General features: G+C 52.6%; 1 protein-coding gene across 6 annotated transcripts in view; it reads right to left on the bottom strand.

Moving 5' to 3' along the window:
* Nucleotides 1-1424: 1424 nt before the first annotated feature.
* The window catches only part of MTMR14 (myotubularin related protein 14), a 43944-nt gene continuing 23510 nt past the window's right edge, over nt 1425-21858 (bottom strand). For 2 of the 6 annotated variants that reach the window (XM_052649065.1, XM_052649075.1), the window contains exons 9-19: nt 21387-21461; nt 16632-16698; nt 15699-15784; nt 15366-15442; nt 15091-15127; nt 12658-12728; nt 11926-11984; nt 11618-11756; nt 10710-10889; nt 4703-4858; nt 1425-2013 (exon numbers count right to left, since the gene is read on the bottom strand). In XM_052649065.1, coding sequence (XP_052505025.1) covers nt 1830-2013; nt 4703-4858; nt 10710-10889; nt 11618-11756; nt 11926-11984; nt 12658-12728; nt 15091-15127; nt 15366-15442; nt 15699-15784; nt 16632-16698; nt 21387-21461 — 1131 coding nt within the window. In that variant the 3' untranslated portion in view covers nt 1425-1829. The remainder of the gene's footprint in view (nt 2014-4702; nt 4859-10709; nt 10890-11617; nt 11757-11925; nt 11985-12657; nt 12729-15090; nt 15128-15365; nt 15443-15698; nt 15785-16631; nt 16699-21386; nt 21462-21858) is intronic. The other 4 variants (XM_052649084.1, XM_052649093.1, XM_052649100.1 and 1 more) reach the window with 3 other exon arrangements.

Here is a 21858-nt window from a genome sequence, read left to right as displayed (position 1 = left end):
TGAGAGACGGGGTCTGCTAGGGGCGGCGGCGGCGGGGCCGGCCCATGTGCCGCCGCGGCGGTGGCGGCGGAGGCTGCGCTCCCTCCAGCCCTGCGTGCGCTCTGGCTGCTCGCGCCTTCTCTGTGGCCAGCCGCGCAGCGGCTCCAGATGGCAATGCAGCCCCGCCCGGCCCCGCGGGGGGCCCCCACCCCATTGGAGCAGCCTCCAGTAGGCCAGGAACCTTACACGGATCCGAACTCCAACTCACTAGGTGGGAGAGTCCTCCCAGTGCATCTCCCAGAGAGCCAGGCCTGCCCCTACGAGAGCTGTCCAGGATGCTGACCGGCCCCAGATACCTAGTGGGCACTGGGGTAGATTGCTCTTCCTGAGCTGCACCCTCAACAATCTGCTTCTTCCCCTTGCAACTCCCGCCCTTCCTCAGTCCCTGAATAGTAGTTACACATTTGCTCTCATTAGCTGTGTGACCTTGGTCAAATTACTCAACATCTCATTGGCTCAGTCAGTTCACTGGTAAGAACGGCCATAATAGCACAGACTTGGGGTGTTGTAAAATTTCATCAAGATAACCTACAAACAGGATTTAACATAGGGGATTATACACAGTAAATACTCAAAAAGTGTTCATTGGTATTATGTCCCTCTTCTGGGCACTCACACTAATGACCTCTTCTGTGTTGAGTCAGAGGTCAGTAAATGGTACACTGTGCAAAACCTTTTGTCCATGGCTTTGAACCCACATGACTTCATGGTGTTAGAGATGAAGACACACTCTGTGAAGAGGCAACTCACTGCAGATCACACAGTAAATAAGGGTGGTGGTCAGCCAGGTTCACCCTTCCCATATTATCTACTGCCTTCAAGGCCCTGGAAGCCAATCCCTCACCGAATGCAGGGCCTGCAGGTCACCTGTACCAGAACCAGACTGTCTGCTGAACTTTTAATAATAAAGATTACTTGGGAATTCCCTGGTGGTCCAGTGGTTAGGAATCCCCATGCTTTCACTGCCAAGGGTGCAGGTTCAGTCCCCAGCCAGGGAACTAAGATCCCAGGGAATAGCCAAAAAACAAACAAAAAAAAGATTCCCCCCACCCCTTTTCCCAGCTTAATGAAGATCTCAGCAACTTCAAGTCCAACTTTCAGGCAGCCCTGGAAATCTGCATGAATAAACAGGCTCCCCAAGTGACTGGGGCCCATTCAGGCCTGAGGGCCACTGTTCCCACCTTAACAGCTTGTTGCTATGTGTTGTCATCTCACTGGATACTCTCATGGCTCATGAATTAAGAGGCATATCCAAGTCTCCAGTCTCTTCCTGCTTCCTATATTCCTCCATCCCCCCATAAAAACCCCTTCTTCTAGCAAAAGGAAGGAAAGTAGGAACCTTCTAATTAACTTCACAAAGACAGCAACCAAATGATGCAAGAAAATAGCTGTTCAAAGACTTTGATTTCATTTTGTGATCTGTGTTAAAACTGCCTCATTTTCAGTGCAGGTGACCCCTCCTCCCCAGGAGACAAGAATGGAAAGTGGAGGTCTTTTGTGAAGTCTCAGCCTCCCCCAAAGCCCCAGGGAAACGCTACACAGTTCTGAGTTGACAGGAATCCTGGCAAAGACTAACATGGGTGGGAGGCAGTGACAAGTGGGTCGGCAGACACCAGTCAGGAAGCTGGGGGTGGGAGAACCCCATCCTCGGTCCTGCTCAGCTTCAGGGCTGCCATGTGCGTGATGGTGAAGGGAAGTTTCCCCTCGACCTTGAAGCACCCCTTGGCTGGGCATGGCTTTGATTCCGCTCAGGTGAGAGAGGATCAGGAAGCTGTCGTGGGCTGCCTGCTTCATAAGGTGCTGCTGCTGGTGCCCCGGAGTCCAACGCCACGGACAAACTGCTCCAGGAGGCCACCGATGGCACCAGAGGGACTGGGGGCTGCTGCACGGAGCCCCACTGTGCTGCTATACGCAGCCAAGAAGGCTGAGCGCACCTCCTGTAGCCGGGTCTCCCGTTCACTCAGGGCTGTAAGTCTGTGGGGAGGGAGGGAAAGAGAGAATTAATGCATTATCCCGGGGCAGGATCCATCATCCTCATCCTTACGCCCCACTGCCTATCCTTCTGCATTCGCCAAGGCCAGCATCTGCCCCTGGCCATGTTGCCCTTGTGGTTCAGTCCTGTTCCCATCTTAAACTCTCCCTCAGGCTGCTGTTTCTACCTGGAGAGGCCAGAGCCCTCACCTTTAGTCACTGCAGTCCCCAGGGAAATGTCTAGGAAAGGGCTGGCTTTTCTAGCAGGATTTCCGTTCTGATTCTATCTGCTTTTCCTTTCCTGGCCTCTACAGGTACTTATCACAAGTCAAGAAGGGTAACAAAAAGTGTGAATTTCACATGAGGCTATCTGATAACCTGAAGGGTCATTCATAGAAAATGGCTGAGGTACCAACCACACAACCTCTGGACTCAAAGTTATAAGTCTAGGGGCAGGAGGGATGGAATTAGGGAAAAAGTCACAGACCTACATGAGATGAGCCCTCATGTTCCTATCCACCTAAGCAGCAAGACCAGCCCTGAACACCAACTCCCTCCAAAATTTCCCCTAAGAGACCAACGCCTGGGTAATTCCTCCTGTGAATCTGCCAGAAGCAGCAGCAATATCCCCAATTCCCAAGCCCAAATGACTTGTACCTGGGGCCTGGGGAGCCCATGGAAGTATGAGGATAAATGACAGTCCAGGGCTTAAGTATGGAGGCAGCGGACCCAGGAAAAGCAGACTGGTGGGAGTGGGAGGTGTGTATGTGTGCTTGTATGTGTGTGTGACAGAGAGAGAGAAATACCAGCAATAGCAGAACTAGCAGCAGGTTCTAGGGTGAAGAAAAGTCAAATAACTGTAGCGGCAGCACAAAGAAATGAGGCTGGTCCTGGACTCCTGCAATACCATGAACAACTCCCAAGTCTCTCTTGGCATGTGGGGGAGATTCGTGGCCCTAGATCTTCTTTTACTTCCTAATTAGTTTTCACATAGGCTGGAGACCATGTGTGCCTCTTTAGCTTTCCCTTAGAGCATATAACCAGGAGAAATTCAGAGTAGTAGTTCATATTCACAGGGACTATCTGAAGGTCCATTCTCACTGCCCCCTATTTTGGGAGGCAGAAAGGGGAAAGATCACAACCTCTTTTAGAAACAAGATACCTGGAGCCCAGAGAGGATATGTGATCTGCTTGAGGACACAAGGTGGGCAGAGCTACTACAGTGTCATTCCCTCTCAAGACATGAGCTAGCAGGCTCACCGCAGTCAAGGGTTCAATCCCAAGACAGAACTTGTAAACCTAACAGCTGAGATTTGGATTCAATTTCTTTCAGACACCAAAGCCAAAGCACTGAACCAACATACTATGTGATCTCACCAGTCATCAACCTTGAGCCCATGCCCACCCTGCAATCTCAGAGGCCATGGGATCATGGAGAACCTAGCCCTCCTCTGGGAACCACCCAGAACCTGAGGAATGGCTAGGAGCACAGAGAACTACCTAAGGCATTAATTACAGGATCCAGGGCTGAAGCTGCCCATTTCAGTGGCTAATGCCAGGTAAGTGAGGGTGCTATTATGCAGGGGCAGAGATGTCAGCTTCCTCCAGCTCTAAATAGCAAGAGCCTATGGAAACACGAAGAGAACTATGTCTAATTTTTCTAAGAGATCTTATTTCTGGCTTAAGGGAGTGGCTATAGAGAGAGCTGTGCCAAGCCCTAGAGGCCTTTGAAGTCCTTGGGCTACTCCTGAGCTGCAAGGCCAGGGCTTGTGAGGACCATCTGGGAATCCCAAGGTCTGGCCCCTGCCTGCCCTAGGCAGAATCCGTCTCAGCTCCCAAAGGCAACCTGCCTCCAACCTGTCAGCACTGGAGGGTGTGAGCTGATCCTGAAGGTGGTGACAACCACCCAGCACCTGAAGTTCATTCAGTCCATGTCAGGGGCAGTAGTGGGCAGGGAGTTGAAGGTCCTCAGGCAGCCACAGTCAAGAAGCAGATCCTGCTCCCCAGGCCACCGGAGGCTCCCTGCCATCTGACATCCGTCAAACAGCAGAGCAGGAAGGGGGCAGGGCAGCCTGAGAGGCAGCTGCTCAAGTAGATGTACTGCTTGAGTTGGAGGCCCAGTACTGGAGCCTTGGAGGGAGAGGAGTTTACAGGCGTGGGCTTTAGTATTCCCGTCCAATTTTCTTTCCTGACCAGAGGCAAAAGCAGATGACAAAAGGGGGCAGGGAACAGCAAGGAACCCTCGGTTCTGCTTGGGAGCACAGCCCTTGGGCTAACCCAGCTCCATTCTGGCTCTGTCTCCACCATACACCTACCTTCACTACCCCACTGTTCCGCTTTCAAAGGATTCTCATGTCAGGCAAAGCCTTGGACTGAAATAGCATCTTCTATAGTTAGAGTCCAGCCAGCTTTCCCTAAGGGTGTGCCCCAAGACATCCATGGATGGGTTTCCGAGGCCGGGGAGAGTGAACACATTCCAGCAACCTTCCTGAGCAGCCCATCAGCCCCCTTCACACCTCAGGGTGCAGGACCAGTGAGGTATACTTAGTGGAGACATTCAGGAGGGGCATGGAGCCCAGGCCAGCTCCCTCGGGCCAGCTGCCACCTCATTCCTGGCCAGCACTCGACTGCTTGCCAGCTTCTGACACAGGCGGGGGAAGGGGCATCCTGTCTTCTCAAGCAAGACACTTACAGACAATTGTTAGGGAGCTCATCCGGGAAGCTGAAAGGGAGAGAGGAGTCTGTGTGCAGGACAGCCCGTTCCTGAATACTGCCACAGCCTGTTACCATCTGCCAGCTGCCAAAGTCTGTGGAGAGAGAGGATCCGGGCAGGGGATGGTCCACTGATCTGGGGCAAAGAGGAGAGAGGGGAGATGATGTAGTCAGTCATATGCCTGACAGGGGAGGCCCTGGAAGAGTCGGGGTTGGGGTAGGGCTATGGTGGCCCTGGGACCTGGCCACAGGGGCCTACTGGAAGAGCATCTGTAGAGTCAACCACTTTCTCCCAAAGTGCAAAAACTGCTGCACAGCTTATGACCAAGAAAGAAGAGTCAAGACCATAAGGGAGGCTTAGCTGTGAGGACAAATACTTCATGCAAAGATTTATAGGAACAAAAGAACAAGAGCAAAGCATGGTGACAAAGGTGAGCAAGCAACCAAAGCCAGGGACCAGCGCATGCCTGCTCTGCTTGACAAAACAAGCAAGATCTCAACAGCACCACAAGGAGGGGAGCAAGACTGAATGCTCCAGGAGCCAGCGAGGCAGGATCACCTCACACTCCTGGCATGGAGAATGGCAGGGTGGGCAACGTGGAGCCCAGGATCACTGAGGTCCTATCAAAGAGATGAGAGGAGGAGTCTCCTGGGGATGGTGGACATGGTGACCTAGATGGGTGCCCTGAGCCCCACCCTCTTCCTCTGCAGTGCCTTCCAGGAGCCAAAGTTTGTATTCACAAGCATCAACCCAGCAAACTCACTGCATGCCCAGAGGGGAGGGATGAATCCGGCAGCCAACTTGACAGCTTCATCAGATCTTTTTCAAATAGAGGTTTGCGGGATGTGGGGAAAGGAAAGCTGCACTGGGAATATACCACTGCCACCAGCTCCCCACTCACAGCCAAGCCTTCTCTGCTGTCTCTGGACAGTGGCCCAGCTGGTGGGGGAGGAGGGGAGATGGGGAAACATCAAACAAGGCCCTTCCATCAGTGACACCAGGTCCCTGTCCCCAGAAGTGTATCATGTTTGATGCCTGACCCTTTATCCTTTAATTCAAGAACAGCAGGTATTCCTGAGGGACCCAGAAACAGAGCAGAAGCATGAATCGTGGTATAGGGAGTGGAGAACTGAAAAATGAACTGACCTTGGCCCACCCAGCTGGCTGGTGTAGAGGGCTCCTAGACTGAGGTGACAGCACCCCCGGGTCCCCAGGCCAGCTTTATCCGCAAGCAGTGGCCAAACTGAGTGCAGCTCTGGCCAGTGCTACATCTCTGCTGATCCTAAGCCATCTTCATCTTAGAGGCAGGGAAATGGCAGCCCGGGCAGAGGAAGACACTCGCCCAAGGCTCCAATACAGTTAGTGAGTACAAGAAGAGATTTTTATTTTTTAGAGCCAAGTTTGATTACAGATTTGTCATACAACAGAATCACCTTGAGACCAGGGAAAACAGATGGAATCTCCTGCAACAGAGACTTGCCATATTCTTTGCTCCTGGTCTACCCTGGAGGTGTGTGGCAACAGGACGTGGGTGAGGACAGGATGGGCTGCCTGCCGGAAGCCCTGGCGATGACGGAGCAGGCTTCCTTCTTCCTAGGTGGAGATGCTTGGTGGCCAGATGCTGCATCTTTGGTGATCCTTAACCATTTATAAATCAAACAGCTGACTACACGTAAGAGCAAGCTGCAGGCCACAGTTGGGGGCCGGTCCTGTGCCTCCTCTGGGTCATGCTGGGGTTCTCATGTTGGTGCAACCCCTCTTGAGGTTAGCCTGGCTCCACAAACCTTATCTATTGCTCCAAGTTTAAGATAGACATTCTTTTCCAGTTTTTGGGAAAACAGTTGTTAAACAGCAAAGTGTTGAGGGAACGAAACTAACGTGAAGTAGAGGAGGCTGGGGAAGATGAGGGACTTCTAGAACAGGGAACGTGGGGGTTTCCACGTTCCTAACTCCACTCCCCAGGGCTATCACAGACTCACATTTCCAATGGGAAAAAGACAGCCAGGTAGAATGTGCTTACAGACAGGTTCCTAGCAAGGGCTCCTGGTCTTCTAAGGCTGCCTTCCCTGTACTTGCCCTGTCCAGCAGGCAGCAGCACCAGGCAAGAGCCATGCTTGAAGCAGCCAGGGGACAGCTGTGGCATGGAGTAGGCAGCACAAATAGCAACAGGACGCATGGTCCCAGGGGTCACAAAGTCATCTCAGCAAGCAGCCAACCATCTTCTGCATCTTTTCCAAGAGTTGAGTACACAGGCTCCAAACGAACCTTTCTATTTGAGGCTTTTGTCAAAGAAAGGGTTGCAAAGTAACATAACCACTGAGTTTCTGGGTTTGAGAGCAAGGAGCTGTACGAAGCACAGAGGTGCTCCTAAGGGCCAATTTAAATTAGCTGGCAAGAGGGGACACCCTAAAGATGACAGGAAACAGTCACCAGAAGGAAGAAACTGCACCTGCCAAGTGAAAGGAGGGAAAACCTTCAAGTTAGCCCCAGTGCACAGGTAATACAAGCAGCTTTAGTAAGCCCCATGCCCTTCTGCCCTACACCTTAACTCAAGTACACACACAGCATCCACTTCCACCCATCTACCTACAGGACTGGAGGGGACATCGGGCCAAGCCATCCTCAAACTGGAAAATGGTAGAGCTGACAGTGCTTCTAAGGTCACCTCACTTAAACCCAAACTCATGAAGACAAAGATCACTATTCCTACTTTAATGATGGGATGAAAAAAATGAGCTCAGAAGGGAAGTGTTTGACCTCAGCAACAGCTAGGACAACATTTATCAGATTTGAAAGATCATCAAGTTTCCCCCAGCCTGGACTTCAAGCATTGCTATGTGTGTCTATGTGTGTGAACCAGGGACCTCTGCATTCATGCAGCAACCCAAGGAGAAGTTTTTTGAGGCTCCAAGTTTTCTCTTATCCATCTCAGTCTCAAGCTGGCAATGCCTTAACGCTCCTCACCACTCATCCCTGGTCTGGACCTGTAGCCCCAAGTGAGAACCCATCAAACATGGGACAGGAACCCTATGTGTCACAGAAAGCAACCTGGTTTTCCCACCTCATTAAACACAGCCGGGAACACAGCACATTGCTTGTAACAAGCAGTCAGTAGGTGGGGAAGGATGGGGGAGGGGCAGCTATCTGGGTAGCAGAGTTGGTGCCTATGTTGTCACTCAGCTATTCAACCAGGCTGCTGGATGTCACTCAGGCAAATTCATCTGCTCTTCAGGCAGCTTGGCCTCCAGCTGGGTTCAGTGATAGCATCCTCCCACCCTAGGCATGTACAGTGCTAGCAATCCCTGGCCCCCGAGATGTCTGACCCTGGAGCAGAGACCAAGACCATACGGAGAGGGGTACCTTACTGACCAGGCCTCAGCGAGGCGTCCTGCCTCTTGCCAGCCCAGCCCTGCAGATGATGAGAGATTTAACAGTGGTCCAGAAACACAACTCAGAAGCTACTGTAGTGACAACTAAGGACACAAAAGGGCCACCAGTCTTGCCAGTGAGGGGTATGGGGTTCGGACTGGATAAGAATCAGCACCCCACAGAACCTTCTTACTAACCCGACACCTATTTCTTAACTTTGGACAAAGCTCCCCCAGTTTCTTTGCCAGCAGTCCTACCTTAAAGGAGATATGCTAATATGGACATGGTGGGATGTGGGTGGGGAGGAGAGGGTGGGATGAACTGAGAGACTAACACTGAAACACATACATTACCACGTGTAAAACAGGCAGCTAGTGGCAAGCTGCTGTATCGCACAGGGAGCTCAGCCTGGTGTACACTTACAGCTGGCTCACACATGGCAGTATGGGAGAAACCAGCACAGCACTGCAAAGTTAACTATCCTCCAATGAAAAATTAAAAAAATTTAATTAAAAAAAAAGAGATACACTGGTAGAATTTAGGACTCTGCAGCATATGAAACCCAGAGAATTCATATTATTAGGGGAATTTCGGCTGTCACACATAGCTTTCCACACAGTTCCTCCTGCTGCATTAAAAAGCTGATTGGTTATTGTTACCTAAGAGTAGCAGGAAAGCTAATGACAGGATCCCTTAGGCACTTTAAGATAAGAAGGACTAAATTAATTTTCATGTTAATGGAGATATATAATTATAATTAGAATGCTCTAAATCAGAATCTAGTCTTTCAAGACCCCTGGCAAACAAGCATCCAATCAGGAACCCTGTCTCCTAGCCCAGCCTGTAGCCAGTCCAGCCTGGCTACAAGCAAGCACTGCCAGAACAGCCCAGCAGAGCCATCAGAAACCACACAGCAGTCCACCCCATGCCTCTCCAAGGCCTTGTGCCCCATTTTGGACCAGTTATTCCAGCCTCCTCCACCAGGCCCCAGTTCACAGGGTCCCAAGTTCAGGAGGACACCCCCGATTCTCCTCAGCCTTCTGGACCATCCTGGACCAGCCATAGCATTTGAGCCCAGTGCAGGTAGATAACCACCGGGGAGAGAGGGAAAGGACCACAAAATTGGAATGAATGTCAGGAAGAAGAAAATGATTAAGAGCTAAGGTGAGTGGTAGGGTGCTGCCTCAGTAGGGGAGCCCTAACAAGTGGACACTTAAGACCAGGAGAACCCAGGAGACTAGGGGAATCTTCTGGTTTCCTTCCTAGTTGTCCAGCAATGTTGCACAGGCAGAAAAGGAGGGATGGTGAACAGGAGCTCCAGCCCGCAGGAGTGAGGGTCACACCGTGCCACAGCAGCCCCACAGCAGCCCTGAGGAAAGCTGACACGGACATGGGGCGGCACCAAGGATGTGAGCGAGCACAGCTAGGGGGCTTATCTGCTGGGTGCCACCTCTGCTCAGCTGCTTCCACCAACCCGTGGGGACAGAGGGGTTGTGGCCTTTGCTTACCAGACTCAGCTACAGCACTGGCCGACATGGCAGTGCTCGGAATTGAAGGGCTCACCTTCAGGTGACCCCTCTGGACAATGCAGCTCCTACTCGCCTAGAGCTGACCCGCTCAGCCTGCGGGGGGAGGGTGCTCTTCCCCACCTCCCTCCATTGTCTGTCTTTGCCCAGAAAGGAAAAACCAGAGGATGGCGAAGGAAAGAGATTTTCCAAAGTTTCAGGTCTTTCCTTATATAATAAGTTTGACACCTTTGGGCTCAGTTTCCTCTTTGGTAACATGTCTGCTACAAGGAAAGACCTGAAATTCTGGAAAACCTGACAAAGCTGGGCTTGAATCTGGAGTGGACTTTAACACTTATGATCTTTCTGCTAAAGGTCTTTTCTCCCTGGCATTTGTTAAGGACCTCTTCAGTCTCACACTGCTTTGTTCTTTCCAGATGAACCAGACATTCTCAAGGCTTTAGAAAACAAAATAAATCACAGGGTTTCTTCCCTGGCTATGACATGGAAGGTATGAGGTCAGTGAGGAAATCCTTTCCCCAAATGGCAGGCCATCCCTCAATCCTAAGCCTGCCCGGTGCTCAGCTTTAATCTCACCAGAGAAACATGATTTCTGCAGCACATTCCAGGCCCACCTGTCCGTCCTGGCTGAGTTGCTCTCCTGCTGGGTGTACAGTCTCGTGAGGTTTGCCCCAGCTACACACATCTAGCCTGACGCCCTACTGGCCATTCTCTTCCATGGCCCATCAATTCAGACAAGGAATGGGAGAACCAGAAGCAACTCAAGAGGATCCAGCTCCATCTCTTTAATCAGAATGTGGCATTCACAGGGGCTGAGACCTAGCAAAGGCAGCAGGTGGTGGCAGCCCCAACTCCCTGCCCATCACATTGCAACTGCCCCACCTTCTCGACTCCCCATCGGCCAGGGCTTCAGGAAGGAGGAGTCTCAGACTGCTCCGTGAACCTGCTTTCACTCTGTACCTCCTAAAGTGGGTGAGCCTGCAAATCTGTCAATCCCCTCTGGTCTCCTGGATGTACCACCTACCAGGCCGTGTGCCCTGGAATCCCACACTCCAGCTGTATCAAGAGGGAAGAACTTTGGAGCTCCTCACCTGGGCTTGGGGACCTCCAGGGGACTGCTACCCATCCTGAAAAAGTTGTCAGAATGGTTCGAAGACGAGGAGCTGGAGGACTTGGCTTCCACCAGTCCCTGGTGGGGAGGCAGGCGGTCCTCGGAGGGCTGTGGCCGGTTCCAGAGCATGCTCTGTGGAGAGGAGGAGTGGCTCTTCCTCCTGTGGTGTGAAGACAGGGCTGCTGGTGAAGGGCCACCTCAGGCCCACCCTCTGCTCACCTGAGCTGAGTCTCTGGGCCCAGTTTTTACTTCCACTGGAAAAATGCCACATGGGAGTGGGCACACCCAGCACTCCCCTGGGCTTGGCCATGGGCCGCAAGAGCTGGGTCTTCACAGAGGGACTAAGCCGTTCACACACACTGACCTACTGGCCTCAGTGCACATGCTGGGCAACAGATTCTGAACTAACAGTTTTAAGGACTGCCCCTCCCTCCAAGTGTTGTACAAAATCTCGAGCCCTTTGTCCAGGGAGAAAAGTCATCTGATTCTCAAAGGAGCTGAACCTCAAATGAGCTCCCGATCAGCAACTTTCATTTCGTACTAAGTACTTTTTTCTTTTTCTAAGCTTGGCCTTACCTCCCAGGCAATTGATACAAGGGAGTGCCCCCATGAAGTTCCTTTAACACCCTCCCCTCACCCCACCCCGTCTGCCCAGCCCTGCAGCTTCTTCCTTTGTCCCACGGAGAGCACTGGCCCTTGATGCTCTTGGGCCAGAGTGGCAGCATCCCTCCCCAGCCAGATGGCTGGCCTCTGAGGCCCAGTGGAGACAGCAGGGCAGGTAGCTGAGCTCTCAGGCCTACTGTTGGGGCCCCTTTGTTCCTGGGGCTCCCTGGAGCTGGAGCCCTGGCTGCCAGCTGTTAGCAAGCTCAGTGCCAGCCTGGCCCTCACCAAGCTGCCTGAGTCTGTGCTCCTGCAGGGACCAGCTCCACAGTCTCATAGGTGAAGCTCCCGGCGGCTCCTGGGGAGCTCTCCATGACTAGAGAGAAGTCACTGCCAAGGCTGGTGGTGCTGCCACGGTCCTTCCGCCCTGAAAAGAGGCCAGGACCATCAGTTAGCACATTATCTTCTCCTATGAGGGATTCCCCACCTCCTCTACGCCATACGACCGGAGAGAGAAGATTCTAGAACAAACAATCTCTATGTGGTCCATACTCAGAAAGATGCACAGAGAAAGTTTGCTGGGGCCCATGACTCACTCAGCATGCAGATATCTTCCACGGTGAAGCCTGCATCCCGAGCTGGCAAACTCTTCCTCCTATAAACAGAAGCCAGAACAGTGAGCTCCAGATTGGACTGGGGGTATCCTCTGTCTCCCACTATGCTGCCCACCTGGAAAAGAAGCTCCAACTCAGTGGAAACTCATGGAGACAGGTCCTACCTAGCCTGTTGCAAAAGGCCAAGGCCCACTTCTGGGAGACCAGCAAAGCCTGCTTCCTGCCTGTCAGCATGGCCCCTCAGAAGCCAAGTCTGGCTCAACACATTAGGGGCCTGGATTTGGAAGGTGAGGGAACACGGCACAGACACCAACCCTCACAGGGGTCCTAAAGCAATCACCAGGCCAAGACCCCTGTGTGTGCCAAACTGGGAGCAGACTCTGCTCTGTGGTGGGGGGCTGCACAGACACACTTCTGCAGCAACTCAGGGAGGAGAACTTTGGCCTCAGAGGTGATGGCAAGGGCAGCCTGGGGGTCTCCCCATCCCTTTCCTCCAGCAATGAGCCCTGCACCCCTAGTCACAAGATGAGCCTCTTCATCCTCTGGCCCTCCCCAGTTATCCCTACCTGCCCTCAGAGGGAAGGCAGGGATGGAAGGCCAGCCTGCCCAGCATGCAGGGAAGCAGGGTGGGGAGAAGATGGCAAGCAAGACCACCTGCCCTAGCACGGCCCCTCCCAGTACACCTGACTTCAGCAAGAGCAGGTCTCTCCTTACCTCTGTGTCTTCAGAGCAGAGAACTCCTCAGAGATGATATGCTTCAAAAAATTGAAGCAGAAGAAAAAAATCTAAGAAACAGACCAAAAAGCAGCACACATGAGAAGATAGTCTTCCCCAGGGAGAAGGATCTAGGTGGCTAGACTCCCAGGAGAGGGCAGCCAACGACCCTGGTCACCCCTGCCAGAGAGCAGCCCCACTATGGGGACCCCGTCAGATATTCTGGTGTGGAAACAGAATGGGTGCTAGAGAGGGCGTAGCAGTTCGGGCAGGCATGCCGGGGCTGGGCAAGGAAGGAAGGGACTATGTTTCCTTCCTGAGAACACAAGACCATCTTCAAGTTCAACACATGTGTTCTCAAGCTACTGAAAAGGATGAAGATAACAGCCGCTTCTCCCCCTCAGTCTCTCCTGAGAATACCATGGAGAGAGGGTCACAGGGAAGGACAGCTGGGAGAGAGAGGATCTGGAGGCATCAAGACACAGCAGGAACACCACGGAAGGGTAAGGAATCAGATTTCGTAGGGGAAATACCCAGAAACAGTGTGGTTCAGGCCCATAGATTGCACTGCTCAGAGACCAGGGTCAGGATGAAGTCTGAGGCAGGTCAAGGCAGGGGGAGGCCCTGAATTCTGGCCGCACATCCACATCCCCGTCTCTGTAGGCAAATGCTCTCTTTCCTTCCAGCCAGCACCCACATCCATCGGGCCTCTGCAAAGTGCACACAATGCTCTGTCTCTGCAGTGATTCTGAAAGGTGTGGTCCATCCACCCCTCACTTGGGAGAAACACCTACAGAGTATCCCAGAGCCTGTAAGATTTCCTCAAAAAGAGGAGGGAAGGTGCCAAGGTCAGTCCAGTTTGAAAACTTTGTTACATAATTTCTTTTTTTTTTTGGCTTGTGGGATTTTAGTTCCCTGACCAAGGATTGACACTAGGCCCTCAGCAACGAAGGCATGGAATCCTGAGCACAGAGTTCTAACCACTGGACTGCCAGGAAATTCCCTGTTACATAAAATGAAACAGATGTTTTCATTACAGACTTTTCAGATTTTAATATGCTAATGCACTCGGAGAATCTAAAAGGCAAAGGAAGGGTACAGAATGCTGTTTAACAGGTCCTAGCCCTTTGCATGTTTTTAAAGTATGGGTAACTTGAGTGTGTGAAGTAGGAGGGAGGGAAGGGGGTGCTAAGAGAAAAGCCCACCTTCTGCCTGCCCTCCTGGCTGAGGAGACCCTCTTGTTTATGCTGAGACATAGCCAGGGTTTGAATCCAGAACCCACTGGGCTCAGCTGCATCCCCTACCCAGTCTCTGAGGTGAAATCTGGCCTGCAGGTGAAATCTGCTGGTGAGGGACAGCATGGCGGTGGGCAGGCAAGAGGTCCTGCGGCATCGGCACAAGGCAAGTTTCAAAACGAGAGGCTGCAAGGGATTGTGTGTGCAGCTTTCCGTGCCAAAGTCACCACCTCTGACAGAGTTCACGGAGGCCTCTGAGGAACAGGCTTATGAGCTCTGCAGTTCTGGCAGATGCGATAAGTGCTCAGAAGAGATTTACAAGGGGAGAGGAGCAGCTGAGAGGGAGGAACAAAAGAAGAAGGCACAAGATAAGATCCCAGAAAGAGGCAGCCTCAGGAGGGGAGGAGGATGCTTCAGGAAAATGGGGGGTGGGGGTGGGAAGAGAGAGCACTGCGTGCAACTCCCACGCTGGGCATCTGGACTCGTTCTCCTTGTGAGGCAGCAGGACGGACACCAGGAGACTCCAGGTTAATAACACTTTTCAAGATCACCCAGGTATAGGTGGCACGACTAGGGTTCACACTCAAGTCTGACTCTAGGTCTGCGTGTAGGGAAAACAGGGTGAAAAAAGAGTAACAAGGCGAAGGCTACAAAAAGGATGCTGTGTGGACAGGGCAGAGAGGAGGAAGGAGGGACAATGCCCAGACAGGAAGGGACCCAGGGCCCCTGACTGGGCCTGGGCCAGTGGTGAGGGGCAGGCAGGCCTCTGCTTGCATGGACAGCCCCAGGGCTTAAAGTTGCCGAGTGGGTGTGATGAGGACAGAGGACAGGGAAGAGCTTCTGGGTTTCAGCTGTAAGGGTGAGGGGCACACGAACGACTTGTAAATTGCTTCCAAAGCTGAGTGCAGAAAACAAAGTCAGCCGTAAAAAGGATGGCAGAGAAAGAGGGGAGGAGGACTGACACAGGAAGGTCACAGGTAACTGTCCTTCCTGAGAGAGCGGGAGACTGAGGTGCAGCGTGGGGGGCTGCTGGGCTGGATTTCTTCCTGCCACGCTGCCCAGCCCCAGCACACACCAGGCAAAGAGCTGCCCCAAAGTGTGGACACCAAACAGACCGTCATCCTGTCCCTCTTGGGAGTACAGGAGCCAGAGCTTGTGGAGCCCTGACACATGCTCGTGGACTGTGAGCAGTACCCACCTCCTCTCCTTTGCTGAGTCGATCTACCAACATGTGCCTGAAACAAGAAGGCAAGGAAGTCAAAGCCAGCAGTGTGCAGGCAGGAGGACGGGGAGAGCCCATGGCACCGGCCCCACAGCCTCAGGGGGCCTGACCAGTGCCTCCTGTCTTCCCAAGGGGGTGGGACTGTCTTCACCTTCGACCCTGTCACAGGAGCCCCCACACCCACGCACACACTTGGTTCCTGAGGCACTGCCCCCATCCCACGGCCTGCTGTCCGTTCCCCGAAGGCTCACCCAAAGAGGAACCAGTCGTAGGCCACTGTGAGGTAGAGGATTTCAGTGGGCTTCAGGGACGCGTGGATGAGCCCGTCCTGGAAGAGACGTGTCCAGATCAGAGAGAGGCCCCCTCCTGGCCTCAAGGGCTGAACCACACCCATAGAACCCCGACAACCAGGCTGCCCCACAGCCCAGGAATATGGTCAAACTTTACATCTCCTGCTCTGGACACCTGAGGTCCCTCAGGCCAAATCCTCTCTGCTTCTGGGGATAGGCTCAGCGCTTCCCAAGAGTAGACCCTGGAAGGCCCTGAAGGCTCCCTGACCCTCAGCCCAGCCCATGTGTACTCACAGCCCACAAGGAAAGGCGCAGGAGAGAGATGAAGAGGGGGGTCCGGTCCCAGCCTGAGATACAGTGTACCAGCAGCCCGCTGTCGTCTACGCAGGACACAGGACAGGTGGCCCAGGAGAAAAGCAAACACAGGCTGATGAGAAGGGGATGTGTCACCGCCCAGGTCTACGGTGAGATCCAGGCTACCCCAGAACCACAGCCTAGCCCCAGGTGCAGGCATGGGATGTCCCACCAACCCCACCAGAGTTTAAGGATGGGCACTTGACCCAAATGGAGACAATGAGTGTGAGCTCTGGGACAGAGACCGTGTCTCTCTTCTGGAGGATTCAAGGCGGCAAGAGACAAGTCTGAAATGACTGCTGGTTTTGAGCTAACTAAACAATGGATATGAGACAAGGAGAGACTGTTTCTGCTATTTGTCTCCTGGCTCTGCTCTTGGGGCTTCTTGGTTATATTGTTCAAGCAAGTGCAACCTCACACAAGTCCTGACTGATAAGGAGAAGTCAGTCAGACTGCCCTAGGACACTGGGCATCATGGGCTCATTCAACCAAAACAGTCAGACCAGCTGGAGCACCATCCAGAGAACAGGCCTGCCATGGGCTTGTGTGTGACCAAGAAGCAGCCAAGACTGACTTTCTCTCAACTTTCTGAATGGGAAGAGGCCACTGTAGCCCCACACAAAAGGCTGAGGTTCAAAGCTCAAAGGCCAGCTGAGCCAGTGTAGGACACCCTGTGTGTACTTCAGACTGTAGGAAGTTCATAATTTTGTTTTCTAGGGTTTTGAGAACATGGAATAAATCAGCCAATGATAAGCGAATCCCCATATCCTTCTCCCATAGAGCAAAAGGTTCCAATAATCACACACTGGTGCTGTCAAGACCTGGGAACACCCCGAACATCCACTGGCTTGAGGCAGGCCGAGGCGGACTCACCATCATTGTTAATTATGAAAAGCAGCAGTTTCAGGTAGTTTTGTGTTTGTTGCACCAGGTCCCAACTCTGTTGGAAAAGAAAAAAAAAAGGATTCCAGGAAAAGGTATTAACTCAGAATGGGAATTTATACAATATTTAAAAAATAAAAGACCAATAAAAGTTATTTTGGGGCAAAAAGTACCCCAGGTTCATGGTCACAGGCCCAAACCCCAGATTCTCTGTGACTTCATTCCCCACATTTCCCTGCACCCTTTCCCACGGGCACCCCCTCAGTGTGCTCTCACCCAAAGTGAGAGCGAGGAAGGGGAGCCATGCAGAGGCCCAGGCAACCCACACCCCCACACCCACTAGCAATAGCTGGATATTAACCTCCTCTGTGTCCTGGGCTCCACGCACAGCTGTCCAGGGAGTTAACAGAAGTCAACAAAGAACCTCGAGCCTGTGGCCATTGTCATCAAACAGCAAGAGCTACTTCATCTGCCATTATATCACAGAAACTAAGGAAAATATCAGCCTTCTCATCGATCGCTTTTTTTACTGCTACTCACTATACCATCTTTCGATGAATAACAAATGCAGTCTGGCAAACAAAACTTTTAAAACAGGAGACCCATGAGGTAGGAGATAAAAAAATAAGCAAAAGCTTATTAGAGATCGGAACCTCTGTTCTAGCCCAAGCAAAAGGTCTAAACCAGATGCTCTGAGAAACAGCCCACTTTGGAGTCTGGAACTCCACGGAGGGGCCTGACCCAGTTCTGTGGGCCCCGCCTCCCGAGCTGGGGACAGCCTCTCAACACAACTACTTCTCAGTGTTTGGGCTGTGCAGAGAGGCTGCGGTGAATGCCGGCATGAGTGCTCCCACAGGGAAGGTGAACACAGCACCTGTAATTGGAATGGTTTTCCCAGGAATTCAAAACAGGCTCATTTACCTGACCCTCCCACAGACCCTGGAGAGTCCTGACCCACTTTCAGTGGCTCCAGAGAAAGCTGCTGCAGCGCCACATTAATAAAGTTATTACCCATGGCAGCTTGGGGGTCTCTCTGCTTGTCTGGTTCAACATGTCAGACACACCACTGTCCACAGATCTCCTCCTCACTGTGAGTCCCAGGGGAGAAAGAGCAGGAGAGGCAGGAGACTTGCGGCAGATGCGCGGGGTGCTTGGATGGGTGGGGGGAGGGCTGCGGCAGCCAGGAGAGGGCAGGGGGCCACCAAGGACGAGCCTGCAGGGGCCCCCAACCACAGCAGCTGTTTGAAGGGGACACCAACGACCAGGGAGCGGCAGCAGATGCTACTGGCCATGGCGCCTAGGGCGGGGGCAGGAACCACAGCCTGGGGAGCACTGGGTTGGCGGAAGCCTGAGGTCACACAGCTAAGCTGAGCTGGGGTCTGGACCCAGGCCTGTGGTCAGTCACACGCTACACTGTGATGTCTATTTCCTCAGATACTAGAGTGAGGAAACGAACGTCTAACGAGAGTACAGAATGTGAAGAGGACCCTGGAAATGCATGAAAATCTACACTCATTTCTGATTCACTCCATGTGTGTCGTGAAAAAGCCTCCAGGTGCAAAGCCGAGTACCACATATCTGGCTTACATCTGTATGCCTGGAGTAGTCTCCCCTGCCTGGCAAACTCCTACTCATCCTTCAAAGGCCCAGCCCCATTATCTACGTACAGAGTCTTCTGTAGCCACTGGCCAATAATCTTACTACGCAGATGACAATTATGTGTTGTCTCTTCTCTTAGACCAAGTCCAGTGAGGGCTCTGCATCTATAAGGCTTAGTGCTTAGGGACTAGGAGGTACCTTTGGAAAGTTCCTTCACTGCCTGTTCATGGTCAGGGGTCTGTGTGAGGAGAAGCAGCCACTGGAAGGGGTCTTTGGGCACAGAATGAAAGAGCAGAGCTCTAGGAGATTCCATTTGGCTACTCAGAGGGCAGCACTGCTCCTCGCGCGCTGGGAACACTGCTGTGGACACCACTGTGGGCCTGGCCCTGGGACACAGCAGTGAACACAATAATGCCAGCTCTCGGGGTTGCAGGGAACAGAAGCCAAAGTGAACTGCTGCAGGCGTGCTGACTAAAAGAAGCCCTGTAAGATGCTGTGGAACCATGTAATGGGAGGTGAGCCTAGCCCGATCCTTGGGGACAATTAGGTAAGGCTTTTAAGAGATGGTGACATGCATGTGAGAAAAGGGTTTAAGGAAAGCACCCAGTATTTCTGGCATAGAGAAGAGCATGTGCAAAGCTGGAGAGCATCTTCCCTAAGGAAGATGGCCAGGGTGGCTAGAAGAGAGGGAGGGGACAGCCAATGAGTCACCAGAACAAGCTTGGGCCACGTGGAACTGGTAGACCACGTGAGAGTCCTTGGACTTCTGAGGATAACAGGAAAAGTCGGATGGAATTTGGAAGGACGGAGTGACAATGACAATCTTGGCCTGTCACCTAAGTACTGCTCTCTGCCAGGCCCTGTTCACATGCTTTACGTTCCTACTTCCAGCTGGCTGCCCCTCAGTGTGGCCCCACTCTCAGCCATTAGATGATGGTAGCCTGCATTAGGCCAGTGACATGAGACGGGAGCAGGAAGGACTGGAGAAAATCCCTGGGGCAGAGACTTAGAGAACTGATGGGAACTAGCCATCAATGTGAGGGATAAGAGCCACCATCTCCAACATTCTGAGTTTGAGCATCTGGGTAAATGGTAGAGGGCCTGGGGGTGCTCCAGGTTTTGACAATTCCATTTTGGGCAGCTTTTCAGGTGTCCACATGACTGGACACTTGGGAAAGACTGTAGGTGCGGATTGCCTAGTGAGGCCTGGGTGGCCTGGCAGAGGGTGAAGGGAGTGGTGATGGGTGGACCTGGGAGCTGAAGAGTCAGCACAGGGGCTGAAAGGACCTGGCTGAGGAAGAGGACGGCAAAGCGCAGTGAGGCCAACTGGCTAACACCAGAGCGCAGGCAGAGCTGGGGGAAGCCCTGCCCCCTACCCTCGTGCCTGGGGCTTTATGAGTGCTCACTCCCAAGTTAGTAAGCCAGGAGTCGCCCCCAATCATCATCACTAAATTGGTCCGGCATTTCCATTAACAGGACACTTTCATGCAGTGATCATATCTGAACCTCGCCACAACTCTGTAACAGGTGCTGTCAATTCTGCTTTCAGAGGGAAGTGAGGTCACTTGCTCAAGATCACAGAGCCCCATGAGAACAGCCAAAGGAGCTCACACTCAGGGCCTCTATCCACTAAACACAACTCCACATACAAGGGACCCTTCCCAGAAAGACAGACTTTCTTGGCAGCATCAATACTGTCAACATAGTAGACAGCATTGATGTACAGTTACAGGGAATTTGGTGAGGAAGTGGTTCTCAGATCTGTATGCACAAGGGCAAAGAACGGTGCCAGCAGAGAGAGAGGTGGTGGCTAGGTGGGGCCTACTCGAGGCCTCTGCACACAGCAGATTCAGGAGGAGGCCTGCCGCTTTCTCTGGCCATGCCACCTGTCTAGGGACAGACTGGGGCCTGACAGTAGGGAACAAGGCTCCTCAGCTTGTTCCATCTTTCTGAGACACAACAAACAACCTATTGGCTCTCCTTCTGAAGTCCCCTCTCTTGCAAAAACACCTACACAGAGAAGACCCAACACCCCTATAAATGGCTCATGCCAATAGTTATGGAGCATCTGCCTTGTATCCGGGGGCACATATATAAGAAAAAAACAGGGTAAGCATGGCCTCTGCCTTTACAGACCATCTGCTATGAGGATAACAAAGTCCAAGGTGATACTGGAACACAGAGCTGCATAACAGCGGGGGCTGGGCCTCTGGGAGAGGGAGATCTCAAGGCTGAATGGGAACTGTCCAGACACGGGAGCAGATGAAAAGAGGACGGAAGCAGGATGTTTTCTGGGTACTCAGTGGCTCAGCCTTCTGGCTCCAGGCCATTTTCAGTTCTAGGATGCACAAGTCGTGGTTCCCCATCCTCCTGGTATTCAGTCTACAGAAGATGGGGAAGCAGCTCTATTATAAATCAGTAACTAGAGCTCAGTGGAAAACTGCAAGAGAGACACGCCCAGGGATTAATGGGAATGTAACGCAAGCATCCAACTCCCCAGGGATGGGGACAGGAGGCACATCAGGCAAGTCTTCTTGGAACGGACACTCAAGCCAAATCCTGAAGGCACGGTGTCAGCCAGACAAAAGGAGCCTGGGGGAGGGGGCAGCCAGGCAGAGGGAATAGGTGTGGGGAAGGCAGTGGGCAGAATGAGGCTCCCTGTCCTGGCTGAAGCAGGTGGCAAGGAGACTGCTAATGGGGCATGGGCTTATACAGTGTGGGCCAGACGTGGTAGACAGATGGGTTCATCCAGTAAGATTGGTGCCCCTTCCACGGCAGACAGTAATAAGAGAGACGCACAATGGAAATAATTTTCAGGTTTCTATGAGCAAATCAGGTCAGGGAGCGCTGCACTTCCTCTGATGGAACACGCATTTAAAAGGTAAAATGAAAAAAGTCACTAAGTCCCAGAGCTGGAAAAGCAAACTCCATGCAGTCCTCCTCTGGAAACAGAACCCCCTGGTGGATGCAAATCTTTCAGTGAGTCATGTTCAGAAAGCTTTGATTTTCTGGGCCAAGAGCAAATCAGGAGAGAGTCAGAGAGACTAGCAGCTCCTCCTTTCCCAGGCTGTCAGAGGTTGGAGGAGAGCCAGGCCTTCAGACCTCTGCCTGAGCGGCTTGTGGGGTGGGCACCAGGGGTCCCCTCACCTGATACTGGCTCCAGTCAATATTCAGAGAGCAAGTCAGAAAGTCAGGGATGCTCAGAGGGGCATCGACGTAGTCCTGGGGACAGAAAGACACTGTGAGACACAGGCTGGCCACCAGGAGACGCTATGGTGACAGGCGGAGGCCCTGAAGTTGTCGCTATCATGGGCAGGCAGCGTGTCCCCCCGACAGTGCTCGCCTTCTCTAAGCCAGATGCCTGTGCCAGCCTGAAAGAGAAAGCTTGAAAAATCAAAGGGACCAGATATTGCTGCCAAGTGGAGTTTCCAGTTGGCCATTTGAGTGTTTGCTGCTGAGACGGAGGTGATGGACTGGATTCAGCCTCCAGCAGCTCCTGGGCTGCTCCCACCCACTGGGGAGGACCAGTAGGCTGCCCCCTTCTTCCCACAGGAGGTGGTGGAGCAAAGATGAAGCACTTCTCCTATCCTGTCCCTGAAAACTTTTTTAAAGAAAGGGA

Source organism: Budorcas taxicolor, chromosome 1 (assembly GCF_023091745.1).
Source record: "Budorcas taxicolor isolate Tak-1 chromosome 1, Takin1.1, whole genome shotgun sequence".
Lineage (NCBI taxonomy): Eukaryota > Metazoa > Chordata > Mammalia > Artiodactyla > Bovidae > Budorcas > Budorcas taxicolor.
Note: the sequence above shows the minus strand (reverse complement) of the source record. Positions and strands in the feature narration are given on the sequence as shown.